Raw genomic sequence first — 16,485 nt, 5'->3', positions numbered from 1 at the left:
GAAACTTCAGTGGTACCTAAAAAGTTTATGGAGTCAGCATTCACACAGTCTGGAAACAATGATTCCTGTCATCCCCTGCCTGCAACAGAAGTTTCTATGGTGGGCAAAGGCCTGTCACCAAAACATGGGATGGCCCTTCACTCTACCCCCTGCCAGCCAAACATTAACAACAAATGCATCAGATTATGCATGGGGGGGCCCATATGGCAGGAAGATGCATTCAGGGCATATGGGCACCAAATCAAACGCATCTATATATCAACCAGAAAGAGATGCTAACTGCTCAAAATGCCCTAACAGCATTCAAGGACTTACTTCATCCAGGACAACTACTGATAAAGACGGACAACACCACAGTCATGTGGTATATAAATAAGAAAGGGGGCACACACTCATACCCCCTTTGCAGATTAGCCATGGCACTGTAGGACACAGCTTTGACCTACCAGATAAATCTTCCAGCTAAGTTCCTGCCAGGAAAACAGAACACTCTGGCAGATGATTTAAGCAGAAACCTTATGGATCCTCATGAGTGGAAACTAAATCCACAAGTATTCAGCATGATAACCGGTAAATGGGGGAGCCCAGACATAGATCTATTTGCCTCTCCTCAAAATTATCAACTGAAAAGATTCTGCACAAGGACTTAACACAGACAAGCATGGAAAGTGGACGCCCTATCTTTCAGTTGGAAAAACCTGTCAGATTATGCCTTTCCTCCTCTGCCTCTTCTACCCAAGGTCCTCCTAAAAGTCAGACAAGAGAAGCCAAAGATGTTAATTGCCCCGGACTGGCCCCGCCAATACTGGTACCCAATCCTAAGGAACTTTTCTCAATACCCAGCTTGGACCTTGTCTCAAAGACCACAGCTACTGTCCCAGCAAAACAATCTGATCCTGCACAATCAACTACAGACACTGAATCTGGCAGCATGGCTAATCATGTAATCATACCAACAACACCTCTCAGTAAAGCTGTGATGGGACGTCATTTTGGAAGCCAGAAAGCCTAGTACTTGAAAATCTTATGCTGACAAATGGAAGAGATTTTGTGCTTGGAATCGAGCACAAGGAACTGATACAGCAGAACCACATATTCCTCAGATATTACAATACATAACTGAGATGCTTGACAAAGGCTTATCTTCCTCATCAAAATCCATGCTTCTGCCATTTCGGCTCATTACAATACAGAGCCACCAATCTTTTCTCATCCCTTACTAAAGCAGTATCTTAGAGGAGCCAAAAACTTAAGGTCTCCTAGGAGATCACCATTACCTGCATGGGACCTCAATTATGTGTTGGAAAAGCTCACCCTGCCTCCATTTGAACCAGCCGCTATATATATAATATTGCTACCTTTTTGGGGGCACCTGCCATCGGGGGCAAGAAAAAATAAAGAAAATGGCATCTGCTGCATGTTTTGTGCCCCTGATGACCTGATGTCATGGAGGAGAAGGCAGCAACCGACGCAGGACCCAGGACTTTGGAATTCGGGCCGACTGAGGGTGGCCTGCCAGCAGATTGCCCCAAATATAATGACTGCAACAGTGAATACACTCTAACATCTACATTTATGGTAAGTTTACAAAACTGTACTTTCTCTGCACTGCCCTTTGGCTTATCTACTGCACCTAGGGTATTCACAAATTGCCTAGCTCCAGTCATTGCATTTTGCAGGCAAAGAAATATTCAGATATACCCATACCTGGACGATAGTCTAATTCAGGTAGAAAGCCAGGCCATACTATTAAATCGTCTGGCATTTGTAAAGAAATTGCTAACATCTCTGGGGTACACCATAAACAAAAATAAATCGCATCTTGTACCCTGCCAACAAATTGTATTCTTGGGAGAAAGCTTGAATACAACTTCCCAGATGGCCTACCTCATGCCAGAGAAACAAATTCAGTTGACAGTCTACTTCAAACAACTGGCCACCAAGACCCAGCCATCTGCAAGGAAAATACTGCAAGCCCTGGGGTTCATGGTCTCTTGCATTCTACTAATTCCATATGCAAGACTGCATATGAGGAAACTACAGTGGTATCTAAAAAGCCTATGGTGTCAACATTCTCAGGATGTAGAATCAATGATTCCTATCATACCTTGTCTACAGATAGAGTTCCTCTGGTGGGCAGAGGCCTGCCACCAAAACAAGGGATTGCAATTCACTCTATCCCCTGCTGCCCAAACCCTAACAGACGCATCAGACTATGCATGGGGGGCTCACTTGGCAGGGCAGTCCATTCAAGGCAAATGGAACCCAAATCATATGCACTTGCATATCAGTCAAAAAGAAATGTTAGCTGTACAGTTAGCTCCAACAGCCTTCAAGGGCCACATTCTTCCAGGACAATTATTGGTAAAGACGGAGAAACACCACTGTTATGTGGTATATAAACAAGCAGGGGAGAACCCACTCGTACCCTTTCTGCAGACTGGCCGTGGCTCTGTGGAACACAGCCTTGAGCTACCAAGTGCACCTATAGGCTCGATTCCTGCTAGGCAGACGACCTAAGCAGAAATCTCATGGACCCACAAGAGTGGAAACTGGAACCAAAGATATTCAACATGTTGAGAAAGAAATGGGGAGCCCAGAGATGGACCTGTTTACCTCCCCCCAGAACTACCAATTGGACAAATTCTGCACAAGGACTCCCCACAAACATTCTTTTTATGCCTTTCCCCCTCTGCCTCTCCTTTTCAAGGTGCTACTAAAGATCAAGCAGGACAAACCAAGGACAGTACTGACCACACCAACACTGGGTATCCCCTCTTGCGCAGTGTCACTGCTGGCACCATGGCACCTGCCTCAGACCCCTGCCCTGCTGTCTCAGCAGGGGGACCAGATTTTGCACCCACAACTTCAAATCCTGAACCTGGCAGCTTGGCTAATTACTTAATCTCTCTGTTACCATCTTTCAGTAAGCAAGTGATGGATGTCATCCTGGAGGCAAGGAGGCCTAGTGCTATAAAATCCTATGTTGAAGAATGGAAAAGATTCAGTTCCTGGAACAACCTCAGGGGATGGGCACAGCAACACCCAATAATTTACCCCATATTCTTCAATACTTAACTTGAGATGCTTCACAAGGGCCTTGCCTTCTCCTCAATCAAAATTCATTTCTCAGCCATTTCAGCTCATTACAACACAGAACCCACCCCCTCTTCTCTCATCCACTGCTGAAGCAATTCCTCAGAGGGGCCAAAAACTTAAGACCTCCCAGGAGAGTCCCTACTCCATCCTGGGACCTTAACTTTGTATGGGAAAAGCTCACTCTACCTCCCTTTGAGTCAGCTGCAAATGCAGAGTTGAAATTCCTTTCTTGGAAAACGGCCTTCCTTCTAGCCATCACTTCAGCAAGAAGGGTGTCTGAATTACAGGCCCTTATGGCAGTGGAGCTTTTTATCATCTTTCATGCTGACAGGTTGTCCATGAGGACCAATCCCTCCCTCATGCCTAAGGTGTGGTATCCAGTGTGGCCCGTAATCATTCTATTCATTTGCCAATCTTCTTTTCTAATCCACAGAACAAAGGGGAATGAATACTGCACTCCTTGGACGTGCACAGACATCTTAGATTTTACTTGGACAGGACTAAGCCTCTCAGGAGTTCTGAACAGTTGCTGGTTGCATTTGCTGCAGGGGCAGAGGGGAAGGCCATTTCAAAGCAAGCCATTTCTAAGTGGATAGGCCATTGCATTCATTTCTGCTATAAGCATCATGGAAAACCTACCCCACAGGGGATAAGATCACATTCAACCAGGGGCTGCATCTACCTCTACAGCCTTTCTCAGAGGTGTCCCTACCAGGGACATCCTAGAAGCTGCTACCTGGAGTTCTGTACATACCTTCACTTAGCATTACCACTTGTCAATTTTTTCTAAATCCAGTGCTGGCTTTGCCACTGCAGTCTTGCAGGGCCTTCTAGTTGGTCCTAATGCTATCTAATTGCCTCCTCCCATCCTTAGCTTTGGGAATCTACCCAAATGTGATGACTGCAACAGTGAAACAGGAAGAACATAGTACAGTTGTGTTACACTTACCATAAATGTAGATGTTTAAGTGTATTCACTGTTGCAGTCCTGGTTACCCTCCCTCCAGCCCCTTGACTTCTATTGAGTATTCCTCTTTTCTTGTTTACTATGCTTAAAGCTTTTTGGTGTATTTGCTTTTTTGTTGGAGGTGTAACCTTGTATATAATTGCTTCCCATTATGCTGGCACCTGACATCTGTGGCAAGAAAACTGATGTAATGGCGTCGGCTGCATGCTTTATACCCCTGACTACCTAACGTCATGGAAAATGTGACAGCAACTGATGCAGTTCCCAAGACTTTGATGATCAGACTGACTGAGGGCTACTGCAAGCAGATAACCCAAATGTGATGACTGCAACAGTGAATACACGAACATCTACATTTATGTTAAGTGTACACAACTGTACTTTTCCTTTGTGCGTAATAAATTGGGCCAATCAGTTACAGAGGTAACTCTCTCTAGATGGTTGACTGATTGCATTTCTTTTACTTCTACCAAATTGAATCTCTCCTTACCAAAACCATTAAATGCTCATTCAGCCAGATCTATGGCAACTTCTGCTGCGTTCCAGTCTAGAGCTTCTATGGATGATGTATGTGAGGCTGCATCTTGGTCAAATCCTCATTCTTTCATCACTCGTTGCAAATTAACTCTGGCCTTTGGGGAAGAGCAGCCTTTCACTCAGCCATACTCAGGAATATCCTTCCTTAGATTCCACCGAGGAATTTAGCTAGCTGGGGACTCTCCCATTAATTGAGGAAAGAGTGAAAATTGTACTTGCCATAACGTTCCATCTGTGTTGTTCATTTTCATTCTTTTCAACTCTCCACCCACCATCCCCCACCAGGTTCTTCATGACTGATTTCGGGAGGAATGAGACAATTCAAGGACACCTGTGTCATTTGTATTGAACTGCAATTATGACATTTCCTTTATAGTCTTTCTGTCAAGCTGCAAACAAGATACGAGGGCAGTGAATCATGGGTAGCGAAGGAGCTCGAGGGTTTGTTGGAGGCTGTGAGCTAGTATAACGGCCAAGTCTGATCCGAGGATTGGAACCAACCTCATTAGTTAAAAAAGAATGAAAATGGACAACGCAGGTGGAATGTTATGGTAAGTAAATAACTTTTTTTTTTCTCACTTAGAAATTAGGCCCTTGTTTTTTTTTTTTTTGTGTACTGCACTGAACACATTGAAGTGCTGTCTGTCTCCTGTGGTGAAGTCTGCCTAGTTTACAAAACCTCAGATGACCCATACCTAACCACAAACAACTGCAAAAAGGACTTAAACCTTCACTGTAACATAAATAGAACCTGCTGGTCAGATAGACAAGTTTCTCAATGAATCCGTTCCCTCTGGATTTCACTTCATCATTATATTAAATAAACTCCCTTTGTCTATTTTTACCTAGCCTAGACAAGTAGATGTTCAGTGTTAAATGCACCTAGGGCCTGGTACTTTAGTTCTTTATGTAAAGGTGTGTAGTAAGTAGTGGGGCTAACTAAATATAGCTAGGCTGTAAATAGTCTACCCAATCAGCTACTTAGTAACAACCTGTAGGTTGTGATAAAGGAATGGTTGGCTGTAGTCGTTAACAGGAAATTGCAGCTTACTATAAGCAAGGTTTACAGGTCTGACTTTCTTGTTCTAGTGTGTGCACTGTTGTCTCTAGAACCTCCAGAGTTCCATTGACTGTCTTACTGCTGGATCTGTCCTAAGTAACACTCAATCAAAAGTAGTTTTGTTTTGAACTCCTGCTACCCCATTAACTGAAACTTGTCACTCCCAGTCAGCACCTGCTAGCATATCTGGATAAAAGTAGCACGGTCCTTTTGTCTTAATGCATGGGAAAGGGCATTAACAAATATTTTCTTAACAAAAAGTGCTGTCCAGTAACACTTCAAAAGTAGCGTTTCAGTAAGGTAGGAAAATTTCTCTCTGAAGATATTAACTTTTCCATACAATATTTTGACCAAGATATACGCAAATGACTTTGTTGTTTTTAATACCTTCTGTTACTTGAGTGTCAATTGAATTTAATTGAGCATTAGAAAAGTCTGTAATAACTGCTATATTTGTATCATAGTGGCATAGTAGTATACTAGCCTATCGCCCAAGGGCCCTTTTTAAGCCTAGCAATGTTTTTCAGTTGTGTTTCAAGTCTTAGTTTTAGTGTATTCTGCTAGAGTTTTATAACTGAATGCTTTGCACCTAGGTGAAGGAGCTGTGTGTGTTAGTATGCGTGGTGGAGTATAGCTGCCAGTGCCCGGTACACAGAGTGAAAGATGTTAAGTGGGTGTTTTCTCAAAGATGGAAGGATGCTAAATGGTAAAAATAATGCTGGCACTTTTTTCCCCTCATTTTGATGTTTGCATTTAGGCACATTTCTAACTAATACATTGAGTAGGCCAGGTAAGTGAAATGGCCTTACTGGGTCCCTCTTCAGTGGCAGTCCTTGCCACAGGAGCATAGATGAATACTTTGTGTTTAGATGTTGTGTAGGCAGTGACCCAGCATGATTTTCGGTGGTGGGGAAAATGGATTACCTGAAGAAAACGAACATAGATAGCAGGAACATAGAAACTCTGCTCAGTGACTGGGAGGTGAGGATTGAACCCTCTGAACCTGGAGCTGTGAGGCATAGATCTTATCACAAAGTCTGGGGATGAAATTCCCATCAGCCCATGTGATGGTTGCACATGATTGAAGTCCTCTCTATAAAGTACTGAAGGTTGCTGCATTATATTGAAATTCACACCAGGGGAGTAGACCACATTGGTAAAAATGGTTAATGACTGTAGGGTGTTGACTATAACTGTAGGTGGCTGGTTATTAAAAGTGAAGTGAATATTTGAATACATTTCGTGGTGAACAGTTCAAGTTAATTCAGATAAAGGGAGCAAGTTGCAGAAAAACCTTATGCAGTCTTTGGACTTTTGAGCATAGCCTCTTTCTCTCATGAAGCTAATACTTGTACTGTATTATCATTTCAGTGGGCTGGTATTATTTAACCACAGATTTTTTTTTCTTTCAGGCATGTGGGTGTGTCAGATCTGTCGGCCAAGGAAAAAGGGAAGAAAACTGTTACACAAGAAGGCAGCTCAAATAAAACGACGTTATACAACACCGATTGGATGTCCCAAGAACAGGTTAAAGAAGAAGAATGCAGTGTAAGTTTATATATTTAACTGATTTCATCAGTCCAAGGTTTTGTTCATCACTGGGTTCCTACAGATTGACCTTTCTTTGAGGGAAGATTATTGTAGTAGCCTGTCGTAACTTTGTTTACTTATCCTTGAAACTTGGTCTTTTCATGTAATGGAGTTATTTGCTGCTTGAAACCAGTGTTCATCCATTACTGATGTAGGTACTTTGCATTCGGGGGCTTGAAGTTCCTTCCATACAAGTATTGATGACATGTATCTTGCATCAGTTGTCATGGTTTCAAAACTTAAGTTAGCTGGACATTCAATCCAGGAGCAAGGTGTTATGGCTGTACCACTGTTGTCTTTCAGGCCATGCTTTGACTCCTCCTTCATCTACTTCAGTTTCTTTTGGAGTAATGATCTGTTAGTGGTCTTCGTGGTGAACATAATACAGTTGTGTGTGTTCACAGCAGTAGATATTCAAGAGGAAGTATTGTTGCTGAAGTATAGTCTTGTACACATTTCACTGGATGCCAACAGCTAAGCCTGGGAGGGAGGATGGAAGGAGACCAGATAGGCTACACAGGACTACTGAAAGAAACTTGTTAGAGCACAGGTATCGTTCATTATATAGCAAACAAAATGTTCCCCTGCACGTGAGGAACTGCACGGCTCTCAGTGAATAGCTTCAAAAAACAAAGAATAAGCCAGCAGCAAGTAGACTGAGTCAAAAAAGAGTAGTTTAATAAAAACTACCCAAACAGCATAATGGCATCCAAAAACAAACCGGTTTCGGCAATGGTTGAAAACCCAGCCTTCTTCAGTGTACAACAAGGAGCCAAAACAGAAATGCTGTATTTAAACAGATAAAGCCATGCTGATTGGTTACAAAATTTTAAACATGTGCTAATTGTCAAACAGCATAAATAACAAAAATTTGGTATGAATGTAGATACATTCAAAAAAATGGATCATTTTAAGTACTCTAGTACATTCATATTATGATTGGCTGTTTCTATATATATATATTTTTTTAAAAACATATACAAAAATCTGTATTCCGAATATTAAAGCACCAATTATACATGATCCAATATTGAACAAAAATATATAAATATGCATATATGCAAAATGCGTTACAAATCAGAGTACATACTGTAGTATTAGAATTAACTATGTCAATATATATAAATAATGAGCATATGTATGTATTCTGGATATTGAAACACCATTTGTTCAACAAACATGTATAATATATTCAAATTTGTATTTATAAACAATCATTTAACCCAGGATTAAATAGTGCACCTAATTTCGTAATCCATTTCTTTTCTTTAAGGTTGAGTTTATTATGCCAACCACTCTTAATGGTTCTGTCACCAATAATTTTATCAATGATGGTAAAATGAAATTTTGCAGTACTATGCGTGAGAGTGTGTTTGTATAATGCATTGGTCATCTTGCTGCTGGCTTATTCTTTGTTTTTTTATCGTTCATTATATACCATTTCCAGACTTTAATTTTCTAATAGTGTGATACAGAATAGGTGTCCCCCTTTGTTCTTTCTCTCACTGCTCCCTTTAAAGATTTTTACCCCACTGGTGAAGGTGCTTGAAATAAGTATTCTTAGTCCACTGGGCCACATACATGACTTCCCAGGTACCTTCAAATATCTTACAGTCCTTATGCCTAACTAAAAACATAGAGTTGGGTCCCATATTTATCACTAAGGGCACCATGGCATTCTCTCTCTCTCTCTCCAGGTGCACAATCTGCACATTTGTTTGTCAGCACATGCAGACTGTTTAGTGAGAGGGAGATTGAGGAGTTTCAGATAGTCACATTCCCATATTTTTTGTTTTTGTTTAAAAAATTTCTGCTTGTAGCTGTATTTGTCTGTATTCTGTCTTTGAGAGATGTTTGTCTTTACTGTTTCTGAGGACACGAGTATTTCTTGTCATACACTAGGGAGTGGCCTGTCTTTTTTGTTACTGTGCTTTATTTTCATCTTTTGACAAGAAAATATTAGAGAACTTAAGTTTTTTTCAGCATTTATACATTAACAACTATATCTATATGTCTGTGCATTTTTAACAACGGATCATGATTTTACTGCAAATTTGCAAATTAAGGTATTTGAATGCACTATGGAGCTTTATCTTCTCTGGCAAAGTTTGTAGTCTGAATTGCTATTACGTTTTTATGGCAGTTTTAATGTGGTTAGTGTGCAAAGCTAATTTAACACTGGCACGCTAGTTGCTTTGGTTAGTTTTGACTTTCTGAAAGAAAAGTTGTGTAAAGTCTTACCATAACCACAGATGTCCTTCTGTTCCATGTTGCAATATTCATCACATATGTGCTTACTCTTCTTGCTCCCTGAACGTCTGGTCAGTATACAAAAGTTTTCAGTCACTGTGGTGCGTGGGTTGTCTGACGTAGCTAGTGGAACGTGGGCCATAAAAGTGACGTCTGCACACACCGGCCCTTAGAACTGTAAGCCACAGTCGGCACCAGTCCTAGCAAGAGAATATGCCAGTCCTGTGCCATCCAGAAAGGGGAATGCAGCATAACAGGAGGAGGGTGGGAAGGAATACTGCAACATGAAAGAGAACAGTGGTTATGGAAAGATTTGTACACAACTTTTCTATGTCCTTCTATTCCCATGTTGCAGTATTCATCACATAAGGGTGACTGCCAAAGCTCACTGTGATGAAGGGGTTGGTGGTCTAGTGGCGGTTTCCCGGAATCAGTGAAGGATAGCCCTGGCAAAACCTGCCCTGGCACTGGAAATATGGTCTAACTTGTGTTTGGTGAAGGTGTGCACTGATGACCAAGTGGCTGCTTCAAGAGTGGTAGAGGTATCCAAACCCCTGAAGTAGACTCTTGAGGACATAGCCCTCGTGGAGTTTGCTTTACTAGTACCCTGCCAGGATTTCCTGTGGAATTTGTAGCAAACGGTGATACTGAGGTTTCTTTTTTGGGGATAAACTCTTGACTAGGTTTGTAAGAGCCCTAGGGCCATTAGCCTAGTAACCTCCTATGATAGCTTTGAAAATCCAGGTTAAAATAGTTGGTTTGGTTACTGCCTTCCCTAGGGCCTAGGGATGGAAAGAGACAGTTGATCAGCCTGTCTGATAGACTTGGTTTTGTGCGGATAAAATCCGAGTTGTCTGTACACATCCAGGGAATGGAGTGCTCTCTCACTGTGTCCCCCTGTGGGTTTGGAAAGAAGGTTGGTAGGTGGATGGCTTGATGTAGGGGAAAGGTCATTCACCACATTGGGTATGAAGGAAGGGTTAGTTCTAAGCGTAACCCTGCCAGTGTGGAATACCAGGAAAGGTGCAATAGCTGAGGGCTTATAGCTCTGACATTCTTCTGCCTGAGGTCAAGGCCACGAGTAGTACAGTTTTCCATGTACAGTGATTTAGGGAAGCTTTGTCTGCTGGCTCAAATGGAGGAAGTGTAAGCTTTTCCAAAACAATGTTGAGGTCCCATGGAGGTGGAGATGGCTTCCTGGGGGGGTCTCAGGTGAAGGACCCCTTTAAGGAATAACTTAGCTGGTAGTCTGGACGCTAGGGGGGGGGATCCAGAGGAAGGCATGCTGAAATGGCAGAGAAGTGGGCTTTAATGGAAGAGGAGGCAATCCTGTTTGCAGTAGTTCACACAGGTAAGACAGAACTAGAAGGATGTAGTAAGAAGGCAAAACCCACACTGTGAACTGCAACAACCTGCTTTATTCCAGAACCATACGAATGAAAAATACTTAGCGCTTTCACCCAAACATTAGGGCATTATCAGAGTACAAAAAATTAACATCAAGGCCATTCATATATATGCAAATAATTTCCCAATAACTTAATTAACTAAGTAACATGATAATTGATTAATTAAACAATGTCAATGTAGAGATATGTTTAAAATCACTTGACTCCAATAAAAACATGTTTAAAATACATATATAATAAATGCATATATTATAAATAATAACACTATACATATAAAAAAATGTTGATATTATATAAAATATGTATAGAAAACTTGTATTATATTGTTATAAAATATTTAAAAATTATATCAATAAATAGATATATATGTAATAAATTATGACTGTACATAAAAAATAATATACATTATAAAATTATAAAATATGGTCATATAAAATGTGACCTATATTTTAAAATACTTGAAATAGATATGTTTTCATTGATACCAGGTAACATACAAGCATTTAATCTAAATTGCCATAAACATTCCATAGCCTCAAGCATAGTCTTGTCATCGCCACCTTTGTGTACATTGTGTGGAATTCTATCTATAACAAAAAATATAAATCTTTTAAAACTTGGACATCTAGTACTGTGCATATATAAAGAACTAGTAGTCTTGTGTTTCTTAATATCCCTAGCATGCTCAACTATGCGTTCCCTTAGCTTCCTGATAGTTTTGCCAACATAAAATGCCGGACAAGTGGAGCAAGTAGCCAGATATATCACCATCTTCGTGTTGCAATTCCAGTAACCAGGGCATCTAATAGTCTTATTGTAACCCTGTATTGCAACATATGGACCATCATTAATGTATTTGCAAGTGTGACAAGTACCCCATTTGCTCATTTTTGATGTTTTATATAAATTCCTGTTGCAGTTAGACTCATAGATGTCGTTTAAATTTCTCCCTCTACTAAAAGTGATTTTAGGCTGACTTCCTAATATCTTAGATAGCTCAGCATTATTTATAAAAACACTTGTCCATGTCTCCTTAATAATATCAGCTAAATAATGTGATGTATCATTATATGGCAAAATAAATGAATCGTATCTAGCCAAACTAGAACTATTATTGGACAAATTGTCACATCCATATTTAATAATAGGTCTATATAGTATGGTCCTATTAGTATAAATATCCTTTTTGATAATATCAGTTAGATTATTAGGATATCCACGATCCATAAACATATTGGACAAAATTTCAATTTTGTGTTTAAACATACTGTCATCGCTAATGATTCTTGATAATCTAACCATTTGCCCTTTGATCAAATTTCTTTTTTGATACATAGGGTGACAACTATCGAAATGTAAAAAAGAATTAGAAAAGGTTTTCTTCCTAAAAATGTTGGAATGAAAACCATCATCATCATGGGACAAAGTAAGATCAAGAAATTCACATCGTTTGTCTTGAATATTACTAGTGAATTTAAGAAAATCAGATGTACCCAGATATTCAATAAATTCAATCAATACAGCTTTTTCTCCTGTCCAAAATACAATAATGTCATCCAGATAACGCAAATATAAAGAAACATTCTTCCAGTATGTGGATGTAAAAACTGAGTCATTTTCCCATTTAGCTAACACCAAATTTGCATATGTGGGGGCACATCTGGCACCCATTGCAACACCAGTACTTTGTCTATAAACTTCACCATTAATATAAATAAAATTATTATCTAACACAATTTCCATTAAATCAGTTAAAAGACTACATTTACTAGCATCCATGTCACTATGACTCAATAGACTGGCCTCAAACATTTCAAGACCCTGCTTGTGGGGAATAACTGAGAATAAATTGACCACATCAATTGTAGCCAAAATTAAATCAGAAGTACTCGTGACATAATTTTGTCTAATTAACTCCAGACAATGCCAGGAATCCCTTAAAATGTGTGGTAGTTTTGCAAGAGTGTCTTTACAATTAACATCAATAAAGGATGCCAAAGCCTCAGTTTTTGACCCTTTTGCAGACACTATAGGCCTAAAAGGTGGATTATGTACATCTTTGTGTATCTTTGGGATACCAAAAATAGTTGGTGTAATGGGGAATTCAACACCTAAATAACAATGTTCATCTTTAGTTAGAATACCTTCCATCAAATTTTCATATAGTAACCAATCCACTTTCATATAGGCCCTTGTCATCTCATATTTCGTCACTTTTTCATATGTACTAGTATCATTCAACACAATTGTCATTTTATTATAATAATCTGTGTTAGTCATAATTACCACTCCACCTCCCTTGTCTACTTTCATAACTCTATAGTTATCAGAAGTAGCAATTTCTTTAAGACAAAATTTTTCAGCAGATGTAAGATTCACTATTCATCACATATGGGCTTACTCCTCTTGCTCCCTGAACGTCTGGTCAGTATACAAAAGTTTTCAGTCACTGTGGTGCGTGGGACGTCTGACGTAGCTAATGGAACGTGGGCCGTAAAAGTGACGTCTGCACACACCGGCCCTCAGAACTGTAAGTCACAGTCGGCACCAGTCCTAGCAAGGGAATATGCCAGTCCTGTGCCATCCAGAAAGGGGAATGCAGCATAACAGGAGGAGGAGGAAGGTGGGAAGGAGTACTGCAACATGAAAGAGAACAGTGGTTATGGAAAGATTTGTACACAACTTTTCTATGTCCTTCTATTCCCATGTTGCAGTATTCATCACATAAGGGTGACTGCCAAAGCTCACTGTGATGAAGGGGTTGGTGGTCTAGAGGCGGTTTCCCGGAATCAGTGAAGGATAGCCCTGGCAAAACCTGCCCTGGCATTGGAAATATGGTCTAACTTGTGTTTGGTGAAGGTGTGCACTGATGACCAAGTGGCTGCTTCAAGAGTGGTAGAGGTATCCAAACCCCTGATGTAGACTCTTGAGGACATAGCCCTCGTGGAGTGTGCTTTAATAGTACCCTGCAGGGATTTCCTGTGGAATTTGTAGCAAACGGTGATACTGAGGTTTCTTTTTTGGGGATAAACTCTTGACTAGGTTTGTAAGAGCCCTAGGGCCATTAGCCTAGTAACCTCCTATGATAGCTTTGAAAATCCAGGTTGAAATAGTTTGTTTGGTTACTGCCTTCCCTAGGGCCTAGGGATGGAAAGACAGAGTTGATCAGCCTGTCTGATAGACTTGGTTTTGTGCGGATAAAGTCCGAGTTGTCTGTACACATCCAGGGAATGGAGTGCTCTCTCACTGTGTCCCCCAGTAGGTTAGGAAAGAAGGTTGGTAGGTGGATGGCTTGATGTAGGGAAAGGTCATTCACCACATTGGGTATGAAGGAAGGGTTAGTTCTAAGTGTAACCCTGCCAGTGTGGAATACCAGGAAAGGTGGAATAGCTATGAGGGCTTGTAGCTCTGACATTCTTCTGCCTGAGGTCAAGGCCACGAGTAGTACAGTTTTCCATGTACAGTGATTTAGGGAAGCTTTGTCTGCTGGCTCAAATGGAGGAAGTGTAAGCTTTTCCAAAACAATGTTGAGGTCCCATGGAGGTGGAGATGGCTTCCTGGGGGGTCTCAGGTGAAGGACCCCTTTAAGGAATAACTTAGCTGGTAGTCTGTACGCTAGGGGGGATCCAGAGGAAGGCATGCTGAAATGGCAGAGAAGTGGGCTTTAATGGAAGAGGAGGCAATCCTGTTTGCAGTAGTTCACACAGGTAAGACAGAACTAGAAGGATCTCGCTTGCAAGCGGGTCCAACTGTCTTTTTAGACACCATGTAGAAAATCTCTTCCACTTTGAAAGGTAAGATTTCCTCATTTTTGGTTTCCTGGCCTCCTACAGGACATTGAGCATGTTTTCATTGTAAATCCTATCAGCCACAAGGTGAGGTGCAGCAGTTGTCACTGTGGGTGTATTTGGGATGGGTCTATAGTAGAATGTTGAACATTTAGGTTGTCGAATGCCTAAATGTGGACAACTAAACATTGAACGCTCAAAACTGCGACCGGCCAATTACACAAATTTTTTTCCCTGTGAAAAATTTTGCTTGGCCAACAAAAAAAAAAAAAAACTTACTTTAAAACCTTAATCAAGTAGGTACCCCCCTCCCCCCAAACTAAATATACAAACTCTGAGATTGCTGTACATTGGGGAAAAGGGCAAATCCAGATGACGGCCAACCAAATTTTTTCCCTGGGAAAAAATTTGGGTAATTGGCCGGTCGCGGTTTTCAGCATTCGACGCTTAGGCGTTCGACAACCTAAACATTTGACGAAGTAATAGGAACTTATTTGGGATCCCTTGTGCTGTGAGAGAAGGTCCACTCTGAGGGGTAACTTGTGGTGATTACCCTTGGATAGTTGTAGTAGTGGGGGGAACTAATACTCTCTTGGCCAGTAAGGAGTCACCAACAAGATTTTTGGTCTATCCTGCTGAATCTTCAGCAGGACCTTCTGTATGAGTGGGAAGGGGGGAAATGCATAGAGAAACTTCCCCTTCCAAGAAATTGAGAAGGCATCTGTTGCCATTCCCTGAGGGTTTGGTAGCTTGGTGCAGAAGGAAGAAAGTTGCATGTTGATGGAGGAGGTAAACCGGTCTATATGAGGTTTACCCCACCGGTGGACCAGGTCTAGGAAGACATCTCTGTGCAGCACCCATTCGTGGTCGTTTGTGATGGATCTACTGAGAGAGTCTGCCTGGGAGTTGTAGTGAAGGAATGTAGACTGCCTGCAGGGTAACTCCCTGGGAGGTGGCCAGTTTCCACACCAGCAAGTAAGATTTGGTCAACCCTGTTTGTTGATATACCACAGCACTGTGGTATTGTCTGTAAAGATCTTTAGTGGTCCTTGCTGTAGAAGGGGAAGAAGGCTCAAAGGGCCAGGAGAGTTGCCCTCATTTCTCGGACATTGATGTGTTCTTTTTTGTGTGGTTCTGGCCACAGCCCCTGCACTTTCTGGTGGCCCAGACTTGCTCCCCAGCCCAAGTCTGAGGCATCTGTGTGCATGATCTGTTTGGGTTGGGGTGGTTGGAGGGGAAAATCTGGATTGAGACACACTTGCTTCAACCACCACTGGATTTCTAGTTTGAGACTGGGCAGGAGGGGAAACCCTGTACTCCAAGGGGTGTGAGTTCTGGGTCCAGACTGACCTTGGGTATTTTTGCAGCTTTCTCATATGAAGTCTTGTTAATGGTAACATGGGGATAGTGGCTGCCATGTAGTCCAGGAGCCTGCGACACTGCTTTTCTGTCAATTCTGTTGTCTGAAGGACCAGAAGTAGGTGTTCTGTCAAGCTTTCCACCTTTTGAGTGGTAGGCTTTCATGATGTCTGTGTGAATCCTGCACCCCAAGAAGACGATGTCTTTAGAAGATTCCAGGTGGAATTTTGTAAAATTGGTCTGAAATCCCAGTGACTTTAGGAGAGAAATGGCAAGAAGTGTGTGTTGCAAGAGGGTCTTCTTGCAGTCTGCCTGTACAAGCAAGTCGTCCAGATAAGGGAATATCTGTATTCCTTTTGTCCTGCAAAAGGCAATAATTGGTGCCAGGGATTTGCTAAGTACCCTGTGTGCAGTGGAAAGCCCAAA

At 41.3% G+C, this 16,485-nt stretch overlaps 1 protein-coding gene across 1 annotated transcript in view; it reads left to right on the top strand.

Annotated features, from left to right (window-relative positions):
• The window catches only part of KAT6A (lysine acetyltransferase 6A), a gene marked incomplete in the record, with an annotated part of 2,696,607 nt that overhangs the window by 962,731 nt on the left and 1,717,391 nt on the right, over window positions 1–16,485 (top strand). The window contains 1 exon segment of the mRNA XM_044082986.1: window positions 7,076–7,211. Within this exon segment, the coding sequence (XP_043938921.1) occupies window positions 7,076–7,211 (136 nt within the window).

The sequence above is a fragment of the Protopterus annectens genome, chromosome 9.part0 (genome assembly GCF_019279795.1).
Source record: "Protopterus annectens isolate FY-2018-M chromosome 9.part0, PAN1.0, whole genome shotgun sequence".
Taxonomy (NCBI): domain Eukaryota; kingdom Metazoa; phylum Chordata; order Ceratodontiformes; family Protopteridae; genus Protopterus; species Protopterus annectens.
Note: the sequence above shows the minus strand (reverse complement) of the source record. Positions and strands in the feature narration are given on the sequence as shown.